The sequence below is a fragment of the Chelonoidis abingdonii genome, chromosome 2 (assembly GCF_003597395.2).
Source record: "Chelonoidis abingdonii isolate Lonesome George chromosome 2, CheloAbing_2.0, whole genome shotgun sequence".
NCBI classification, from domain to species: Eukaryota; Metazoa; Chordata; order Testudines; family Testudinidae; genus Chelonoidis; species Chelonoidis abingdonii.
In genome coordinates this window covers 9,314,086-9,324,603 of record NC_133770.1, presented here as the reverse complement: position 1 = coordinate 9,324,603, position 10,518 = coordinate 9,314,086, and the positions used below count along the sequence as shown (strand labels likewise).

Genomic DNA, 10,518 nt, shown 5'->3' with positions numbered 1-10,518 from the left:
TCTTTAATCATTCTTGTTGCTCTTCTCTGGATCCTCTCCAATTTCTCCACATCTTTCTTGAAATGCGTTGCCCAGAACTGGACACAATACTCCAGTTGAGGCCTAACCAGCGCAAAGTAGAGTGGAAGAATGATTTCTCATGTCTTGCTCACAGCACACTTGTTAATGCATCCCAGAATCATGTTTGCTTTTTTTGCAACAGCATCACAATGTTTAGCTTGTGGTCCACTATAACCCCTAGATCTCTTTCTCCCGTACTCCTTCCTAGAAAGTCTCTTCCCATTCTGTATATGTGAAACTGATTGTTTCTTCCTAAGTCAAGCACTTTGCATTTGTCTTGATTAAACTTCATCCTGTTTACCTCAGACCATTGCCAAAGCAGTTGCAATCCCTCCCAGTTTGGGGCGTGATGAAACACATGCTTAATTTAAATTACACCCATTTCCAAGCCTTAAATGTTTTCCTCTATCAGCTCTTAAATTAACTTTGCACTGTACCAAATTTGGCCAAGTTATACAGTTAGAGCCACTATATCCACATCTGACTTCACAGCTAGCAAACTCATCTGCTCCCATATTAGCAACATACTGGTTGCATACTCGAGCAATAGTCTCTTCCAAGCCCCCCACCGCTTTGAATTGGTCTCACCTGTAGAGGATGAGATCATAGAGGCACCGGCCCTGCACGTTGAGCGCATGCGTGTACTGAGCGCGTGCAGGGGGCGAGCTCAGTGGCGAAGGAGCCCCGCCCTCCGGGAGATGGTCCGCTCCACCCTGCATCAGTCGCGCTACGTCATTAGTGAGCAGCCCCTGCAAGAACGTGTCCGCCTCGGGTCCCTGCACGCGCAGGAGCGCGCGGCTGAGCGGGAAGCACCGAACAGCCGCGGGTGGGGGAGGGGAGCCCCCGCCGAGACACCTCATCCCTCCGCCCCCACTTAGCCACAGGGGGGGCCGGCGGGGTGGACCTAGCACGGCCGCGCCTGCCCTCAGCAACATGGCGACGCGAGAGAGACGGGGGCCCGTCAGGACGGACCGATGGGAGCAACCGCTGAAGGCTCCGCAGCCGCCATCTTGCGCATGTCAGGTTGGGAGCGAGGCGGAGCGCGGGTGGCAAGAAAACGCTCCTCCCTCCTGAGGTAGCCACGCCCACTGTCCCTCCTCAGCCCTGCGGGGTGGAGCTTTGGGGCCAGTGGGCGGGACCTCCGCCAGCGAGGGGGGGCCTGAGGCACCACTTGTCCTGCGGGGCCCGGTGGAACTGGGGCATTCACCTGCCCCCCCACCCCCGGAAGCAATAGCTGGCCTGGGAGGTGCCTGTTGCGCTGACACTGACCCCTGCCTGGTGTGGCAGCAGCTCCCCACCTGTGTACCAGTTGCTGCTCTGGCACCTCCCAGAGAGTGGCCCCCGGCGGCAGACAAACATCCATCGCATGAGGCAGTGTGAGCCAACACTGCCCCTTCCCAGCAGCATGGGAGGCTTTCCAGCCCCAGCCCTCAAAGCACTTGACAAAGGAGGTCAGTATTGCCATTGTAGAGATGGGGAAACTGAGGCACAGAGGTGCGAGTTGCCCAAGGTCACCTAGCGGGCCAGTGACAGAACTGGGGTTAGAACCCAGGTCTGCTGAGTCCCAGTCTAATGCTTAAGTTGCTAGGCCGATAGGACTCATCTTTGTTGTAAAACTTGGCACCTGGCCCATATGTAACCAGAACAAAGCATATGCTTCAATTTCTTGGAATATGTTTGGCTTTGAAGTAGTCAGGGTTAAATTGCAAAGCTTGTCCTGAGTAGGTGCAGTTCTGACATATATGTACTATGTAGAGCCATCTTCTGACTAAAACAACTGGGATCATCTGTTTGTGCCATCTTTCTCCTGCGCTCTGAGAATTGATCAGCCATGTGGTAGGGCTTGGAAGGAGGAGGATGTGTTTTGGACCTAGAGGTGTTTTTTTTGTTTTGTTTTGTTTTTGTGGTGGTTATTCAACATGTTTCTACCTATGTGCTAAGGAACTCTGACACTCTGATTGCATTGCTATTAACTCTAGAAAGAGGATATATGATTGGTGGGATCACGTAAGACCTACGTTATTCTCCAGCCACCAAGGTGCATGCATGGAACTGAGGTACATCTTATCTAAAGACGCAAAGAGAAGTGACTCAAGTAAAATCAATTTAATATTTGTGCTATGATTCCTGTGGGGCCTGGGCCTCTCCCTGCTTGTCCATTTCCATTGTCCCTCTGGCTCTTCAGTGTGTTGCTTAATCTTTTCCAGACTTTTCTGCTGTTCCTTTAATCACTGGAGCAGGTACATACAAATCTTCCTAAGAAGTGGCTAGTACACTGGAAAATGCCACCATTCAAAGGGTTAAGCTTTTCCAACTGTTTTTTTACTGCTCCCTAGCTCTCTGCTGTTGCCTCCCCTCTGCTGGGGCCTGTCCTCGCTATTCTTTTAAACTCCTCTTCCTTATATGCTCCTGTTTAATTCTCCTTTTTGATTCTGCTTCCTGACATTCTGCTTTTTCCTGCTCTGCCAGTTGCCTTCCTGGATGCCTGACTCTTAATACTGGTTCTCTAGCATTTCCCAAGCTTTCTGCTGCACTCTAAGCTGTTTGCTACTCCCCCAGGCTTAAATGAAAACTGAGGAGGAACATTATCAAAAGCTTCTTTGCTAACACATTGTGGTATTTGATGGTAATGTACAGAATGTTTAATAAGATTGGAATTTGAGTTATGTTACTTTGCTCTGAAATAAAAAAGCCTCTGATGGAAGCGTCTTGTCAAAATGATTTGCCAGTGTGAAGGTGAGAGCTAAAAGCATATATGATATGATAGCCTTGCTTTATACTCCAATTCATTACAATGGAATTCATCTCCAGACTTAAAAAATGTTATTGAGTCATCTCTAAAGGCTTGTGCTCTGTTCCTCCTCCCCCTGCCCCAGAAGCTTATTCTCTGTTCTCAGAACATGTATGTTTAACTCAAGACAGCAAAAGTTGTCTCACTGAAGTTTTGCAGCAAAACTTATTCCTTATGATCTCAGCTGTATAATGAGAGGAAGACATTTCAAAACTGGAAAAAAAAAATTATTAGAACTGACAGAAGCAACTAAGTATAGGCTGCCACTCAGCCCTGAACTACTTATTTCTATTACAGTAGCAACTACAGCTCCATCTGAAATTGGCGCCCCATTGTGCTAGGTCAGGGGTCACCAACGTGGTGCCCGCAGGGGCATATAAATGCACCCGCGTCCTGGCCGGCGTGGAACATCTGCCAAAATACCACTGAATTTCTGCAGAAATTCGGTGGCGTTTTGGCGGATGCTCCACCGCCGCCACGGTCCTTTGTCTGGCGTCCACTAGACGAAAAGGTTGGGGACCACTGTGCTAAGTGATAAACATACACATAGTTAAGAGAGGTTTCAGAGTAGCAGCTGGGTTAGTCTGTATCTGCAAAAAGAACAGGAGTGCTTGTGGCACCTTAGAGACTAGCACATTTGAGCATAAGCTTTTGTGGGCTGATGAAGTGTGTTGTAGCCCACGAAAGTTTATGCTCAAATAAATTTGTTAGTCTCTAAGGTGCCACAAGTACTCCTGTTCTTCTTTTTTTTTATAGTTAAGAGAGAGTCTCTGACCTTGACCTTACAGTTTAAATAGACAAGACAAACATGGGGGGCAAGGGGGAATGGCAGAGTGAGGGGAAAGTGACTTACCCAAGGTCACACAGCAGAATAGTGATAGAGCCCAGGTTTTCTGGCTCGCAGTCCAGTGCCTATCCATGCTGCCTCAGAGCTTTTCTGTCCTCTACAGGGATCTCAGGACAGTACAGGATGTTTTATACCATGTTTGGTGTCATCAACCAGGCACAACAAGTAAGGGCATGTCTACACTTGCCATTTAAAGCAGAAAAAGTCCCTTTTTTTGCACAAAAGCTGTGGGAGCGTCTACACTTGCCAAAAGAAAACCACCTCCACAAGAGCTGTACAGCTCTTACCAGTGATGTGCAAGTGAAGACACATCCTTCCTATTTACATAGGTTTAGCCTCCACAGGATATCCCACAGTGCCCTAGTGCCCACTCTGGCCAGCAGCTCTGCTGCTCTGACATCAGGTAAACAGACATCCACCTGTCCGTCTATAAAGCCCTGGGAACTTTTGAAACTCCTCTTCCTGTTTTCTTGGCAAGTGCTCACTTATCATCTGGCCAGGTGACACTGCCTGCTCCATGGAGCAACTGATCCCTGCTTGGAGCAACGGTGAGCTACTGGAGCTGATCAGTGTTTGGGCAGAGGAGGCTGTACAGGGATGCAGGTTGCCCTGCGATCACCTTCTGCTCCTGCATCCCACAAGACCTATTGTCAAAATGGAGAGAGCTGCACTGTGGGATAGCTGCCCTCAGGGTGCTGTTCTCATCAGGGATGGAAGTGCTGCAAATGTAAACACGCTGACACCTGTGGAAGTGAATACACAAACTAGTGCTTTTCTTTCACCAGTTCACTATCATTGTTGAAACTGACAGCGCAAAAACTCCTGGGATCTTGTGGAGCTGATAGGACAGAGGTCCACAAACTGTGGGGTGTGCTCCCCTAAGTGGGAATGGAGGAATGTTCAGGGGAGCCTGGGCCAGCCCCCACGGGGGGAGGGAGGGCAACACTGAAAAATGTGGGGACCTTGATGATAGGAGGCATACCATGGCTGCAGCCACTTGTGAGCTTCACCGTGCTAGTGTTCCACTGAACTCAAAGCCATAAAAGGGGCTGATCCTGCAGGTGCTGAGTGCCTGTCCCCTCCACTGCTTGACAGGGAGCAGACCTTGAATTTAAATGATACGTAGCCCCTTGTATTGGCCCTCTGCAACAGGGGTGAATTTCCCTCTGCAGTAGCTGCCATTGTGTGCCAGCTTTAGCAGCGTAATAGAGCAACAGCTCGACCATTACCACAAGCCACAGCTTTCTCTGGCATGCAGCCTTGTCTGGTTGCAACGGATTTGCAGCTACGATGGTTTTGACTCCCTTTTTAAATGGCTGCCCTTGAGCTGCAGCCAGTTTCCTCTCTTTCAATGTGGCGTTATCTGGCTTTTAATTCTGGTTAGTGCACGTGGTGTTCTCAGATGAAAGCAGACACTTGTTAGGCAGCTGCGTAAACAGAAAAAAACAATGTTGAGAAGAAACAAAAAAACGGCCTGTGGATGTGATTTTAGGTGACCTTGGACACTCCCAACAGACACATTCTGCTGGGTTATTAGCATGAGTTAGCAAGCTTCTAGCCAATATGGAAATGCTAGCATTGGTAATAAGGGTGAACTCTGGCAAGGAAAGGCAGAGAGGCAGGACGATGTGAGAGCTGGGTGAACTGGACATACATGAGAATTTTTAGAGACTCCTTGCCTCAGTTTCTCCACCTGTAAAATGATGTTCACTAGAGGCATTTTGGGTCTTAACTGAGGGCAAAGGTCCAGATCTTCAAAGTTATTTAGGCTCCTAACTTCCAGTTGAGGAGCTGAGCCAAAGTGCTTCGGGCTCCTTTAATGGAAGGTGCTAACTATGTACAAAGTGTTATAAATGTTGGCAATTGAAAACAGATGGTTCAATATGATCTTGCATGTATCCTCCCCCTTTCTTCCCCTTGGTGCATAGCGACATGTGTTATGAGCTGCCTTTCTTTTGAAGGATAAAGCTAAGTCTTTTTTTCCAACCTTGCACAGAGGTGGGAGAGGGGTTTCTAAAGATTTCAGCAGGCCGTAGAATGAAGAGGAACCCCCTTCTTCCTACAGTTTGAGTTCTATGGTGATGATGACTTCTTCGCTGCTGCCCACAAGGTGCTTCATCTCCATTGCTCCACAACCTTAAGCAAACAGGGCCTAATCCTGCAGGGTGCTGACCCCCTCCACCTATCACTGTTCTAAAGAATGGCAGGAGCAAATCCTGAGGGACTGCAGTTACACCTGACTCTCCAGAAGCCAGTGCAAAGAGGGAATGGCATATATTTGGAATCACAATCAGTCTTACATGTAAGGGGTTTATTAAAGAACACAGCGCTAACTATAGATCGGGGTCGGCAACCATTCAGACGTGGTGTGCCAAGTCTTCATTTATTCACTCTGGTTTAAGGTTTTGAGTGCCAGTAATACATTTTAAAGTTTTTAGAAGGTCTCTTTCTATAAGTCTATAATTTATAACTAAACTATTGTTGTAGACAAGGTTTTTAAAATGTTTAAGAAGTTTCATTTAACATTAAATTAATATGCATAGCCTCCTGACTGGTGGCCAGAATCTGGGCAGTGTGAGTGCCACTGAAAATCAGCGCATGTGCTGCCTTCGGCACGCGTGGCATAAGTTGCCTACCTCTGCAATAGACAAACAGCCTTCCCATAGCTTGAGTTCCAGCATTGTCCTTTTTTACCAGACACTGCACCCTGTCTGGAACACAATACAGGATTACACAGAGACATCTAGAACCTGAACAACACTGCATGTAAACATTGGCATGGAGGGGGAAGTTCCTTTTGCAGGGCCTATATCTGTGCACCCACATGAAACCTAAAGGTTAGCAAAGGCTTTGGCTTATTGCATGATCCTAACCTTCACCCAAGTGGTATAAAAAATCATGGTACATAAAAGGCTTTTTTAATGGGAACAGTGAATGACAGAAACATTCTATAAAAGCAGCAAAGAGACCTGTGGCACCTTATAGACTAACAGATGTATTGGAGCATGAGCTTTCGTAGGTGAATACCCACTTCATCGGATGCATGAATAGAAACATTCTATTCAGTCAGAGAAAGCAAAAGTCCAACATCAAGTGGGCTAATTTCTGAGCCTTTATTTGACTTCCTGGTTTTTGTGGTTTTGATTCATATTTTCCCGGCTTTCCCATGTTTGCATTGCAATCAGTGAAAGCAGCATTAGCAATATTTCTGCTGTTTCTGCATTACCTTTCAAAAAGGGAAATTAAATTTACCTGCAAGATCCAAACTTTTAGTAAGTGTTTTTGTTCCTTTTTATCCAGCAACAATTAAATATTTTTCACAGCATATCAGCAAAAATAAGTACAGCTACAGTTGAATGAGGATTTTGTTAAAATAACTTCTTTACAAACAATAGGACTGGGAGCCACATTCTGATCTCAGTTATGCCATAGTAAATCAAGAGTAACTTCACTGAAAGCAACTGGCTTACTCTGAATTTACAGCAGTCTACCTGAGATCAGAATATAGCCCTAAAGACTCAGTCCTGTTAGGTACTGAGTGCCCTCAACTCTGAGTGAGATCCCTGAGTGAGATCACTGGGGGCTAAGAGCACCTACTCCCTTGCAAAATTGTCCTCTAAAAGTGAGGTGGTTAAAGCAAAAACTGATCTGCTAATCTTGAGACATAGGTGCCAAAAAAACTTTATTGCTGGGGTGACGCCAGAGATTTCAGTGGGATGAATTTGGCAGAAGTTGAATTAGTATAGCTGAGAATCTGCCTTTCAGTATTCTCTCTCGTGTCCACGCAAATAAACACTAATTTAACCCTGCATTGCTCCAGTTGATTTTAATGGATTTGCAGCAGTGAATCAAGCCCACAGATCTTTCCCAGCCGTCGCTCTTTTCCATCACCTCTCCAGGACACTAGAGGGCTAATGGGGGAATTATGACAAGCAATGGGCTAGGATTTTCAACCAAGTGAACTGATGGTATTTGAGTAAATCAAATGCAAAACTACTTGCTGCACTGATCCTTGTCGTCTGTTACCACTCTGACTGTTCCTCCTTCTTGGCTAGAAATGACAGAAGAGCACTGGGGCAGTTTCCTGTCAGTGCTTGCCATCAGCTCTCATTTTTCATCCTGCAGCACGTGCCTCAGACTTTCAGTTCTTGGTGACTTAAAAAAATATTTGATTAACCTTTTATTTTTTTTTTTCCCTCTAGGATCTCAGCCAGTTCTGAGGCCAGAGAGAATCATACTTTGCTAGGGAGCTGTGCTGCTGAACACTGATGTTTCTTGGGCCAGATACTGCCACTCTTACTCTTGCTAAATAATACCTGACTCTGTAAGTATGCCAGCTGATGATAATATACTACACTAGGCCAGGTTTTGCCATCAGTGTAGCGTTTGGGCCTGATCCTTTATGCTTCAAGCAATAAGCTTGGCGTTATATAGCCTGAAAGGGTGATCGCTTTCTTCCATGTATAAAACACACCTATTGAAACAATTTCCAATCCTTTCTTTTTTGCTGTCTCTGAATTCACTGGTTCAACACAACAGGTACAGAACACACGTCTGATTGACAAAAATGCCTGACTGTCCCGATGTAGCTACAGTGTCAACCAAGTTAACAGTGTTGTTTGTTTGAAAGACTGCCGTCCCTGTACTGTGCTTAGTGTGTGGGGGAAAAATGAAATGTACCACTTGTTGGAATCACACAGGCTAAGCCATGTCACTTTATATGGATCTCTTTAATAAAAGACAATTGGCCAAATCCATCTCTCGTGTAATTCATGGAAGTCAAGGCAAATGCATTGGGGTGAATTTGAACAGTTAGTTACCATAAAAAATGGTGGAAATACTCCACTTTTTATAACTCCAAACCAAAACAAATACTATAAATGCTGCAGACTGCCTGTCCTATGAGGGATTATATTGCTTTAATGGCAGCCAATCTTTCCAGTTCTATATTTGGGTTATAATGGCTTCCAGGCTTATAATGCCAGTACAACTGCCGGTAGCTTCAACCACCAGGGGTTTAGCCTCCAGGTTTGGTCCTACTAAACGGGCAGCTCAGTACTGGGCTCTTGACAAACCACCCTCTAAGTCAGGGGTTGGCAACCTTTCAGAAGCGGTATGCCGAGTCTTCATTTATTCACTGATTTAAGGTTTTGCGTGCCAGTAATACACTTTAACATTTTTAGAAGGTCTCTTTCTATAAGTCTATAATATATAACTAAACTATTGTTGTATATAAAGTACATAAGATTTTTAAAATGTTTAAGAAGCTTCATTTAAAATTAAATTAAAATGCATAGCTCTCTGGACTGGTGACCAGGACCCAGGCAGTGTGAGTGCCACTGAAAATCAGCTCGCGTGCCGCGGGTTGCCTACCTCTGCTCTAAGTTTTCTACAGTCAGTAGGGTAATCTCCAGATTTGTTTGTTCTGTTAGTAAATCCGTCTCAGGATGTGCAAACTCAGACATGCCACTGCTAGTTTAGACTGGAGAAGAAGGAGGTCTACAGGAGTGTGGAAGAAGCCCACCATCTGTGTTTTAGGCAAATTCTGCTTAGTTACACTGGTGTAAATCAAGGATAACTCTGCCTTAATGGAGCTACCCACTTCCTGATTAGCTGGAGGACAGTGCTGTGGCTGAATGATGGTAAGTTACAGCAGCATAAAGCAGCCTGAGAAGCATTGGCTCTCTAGCTGGGAAATAGCACCTATATGAGAAGGTTCCCTGTCTGTGCTCAGGCTGGCAGAAATGCTCTGGAGCGCAGGAGTGCTGGGGATCAGTCAGGTCACCTGTTGACTCTCTCCCAGTATGATACTTTGGCGGCGTTGCTGTCAACAGCAGTGGTTTCCTCTTTAGCCCTAGTCTGAACCATGACATGGGCAAAGTTTATTTTGGGTCAGGTCTGTTTTCACTGTAGACTGCAGTAGGCAGAGCAAAATGCAACAAGTACCTACATGTCTCCCCAGAAAGTTTCAATAATGATTTCTGAAAGAGCACACAAGTGGGTCATTAGCTGCAAACTGCTCCGAAAGTGATCGTAGCCAAAGGAAGGAGCAATGGGAGCTATTCCCATTGCAGGGGAGAGTTTTGTACTTAGAAAAGATTTGTAAATGGAAGTAATTTAAGGACCAGATTCTTGGCATAAAATTGATCCATTGACTTCAATAGATCAGTGCTGCTTTACCCCAGTAGAAGATCTGGTCCTTAGCAAATATCTTCATTGTAGTTTTAGCCTGCCATAGTCCTGGGAAGAAGAGACTTAGTGTTACTCATCACTCATTAGTTCCCCTCCACTGTGATGTCATTTCTGTGAAGAGCAATGCAGTGGAACTTTGTTTCACCCCTGGCAATTTGCCACAGCCCAGATGTGAGACAAAGATCCCAATGGAGCATCACCGAAAAAGACAGTGCGGGATTATAGCCCTTAATGTGGCATACAGGAAACTCACTGAAAGATTAATCTGTAAAGGCTGTAGCCAGCGACAGTGTCAAGCAATATGCAGCCACTGAAGATTGATTCTGATAATGTATCACTTGTAACTTGATGCCCTGCTGGTGACCTTAGTTGACCAGTGGACTTTTTATCTCTTAGGTTTTCCTGTACCACCCATCACTGTTGTAAATCAGCATTGAGTGAGTAAATGCTGTTGTGCACTGTAAAACGTCATAAAATATACTTTCCTGGATCTAGGAAGGTTTACTTGATGGGCTTATTTTGTTGTTCTGGTTGGAAGAGTGGAAAAGTAACGCTACAACTGGTCAAAAAATGGAGAAAATAGTGGATTTTTCCACTGTGTTTTTCATCAAAATTTTCCAATCAGCTA

General features: G+C 45.6%; 1 protein-coding gene and 1 long non-coding RNA gene across 4 annotated transcripts in view; one reads left to right on the top strand and one right to left on the bottom strand.

The window, feature by feature from the left end:
- The window catches only part of IBA57 (iron-sulfur cluster assembly factor IBA57), a 12,020-nt gene extending 10,889 nt beyond the window's left edge, over positions 1–1,131 (bottom strand). Inside the window, exon 1 of the mRNA XM_032803525.2 lies at positions 649–1,131. Within this exon, the coding sequence (XP_032659416.1) occupies positions 649–995 (347 nt within the window). The 5' untranslated portion in view covers positions 996–1,131. The remainder of the gene's footprint in view (positions 1–648) is intronic.
- A 67-nt stretch (positions 1,132–1,198) lies between these two features.
- On the top strand, positions 1,199–8,451 carry LOC142046293 (uncharacterized). 3 transcript variants are annotated; one of them, XR_012655167.1, is made up of 3 exons: positions 1,199–1,511; positions 2,040–2,117; positions 7,901–8,451. It is a non-coding gene; the product is annotated as an uncharacterized LOC142046293 (long non-coding RNA). The 3 variants fall into 3 exon arrangements; XR_012655166.1 differs by lacking the exon at positions 2,040–2,117; XR_012655165.1 differs by lacking the exon at positions 1,199–1,511 and having other exon boundaries at positions 1,603–2,117.
- Positions 8,452–10,518: the final 2,067 nt, after the last annotated feature.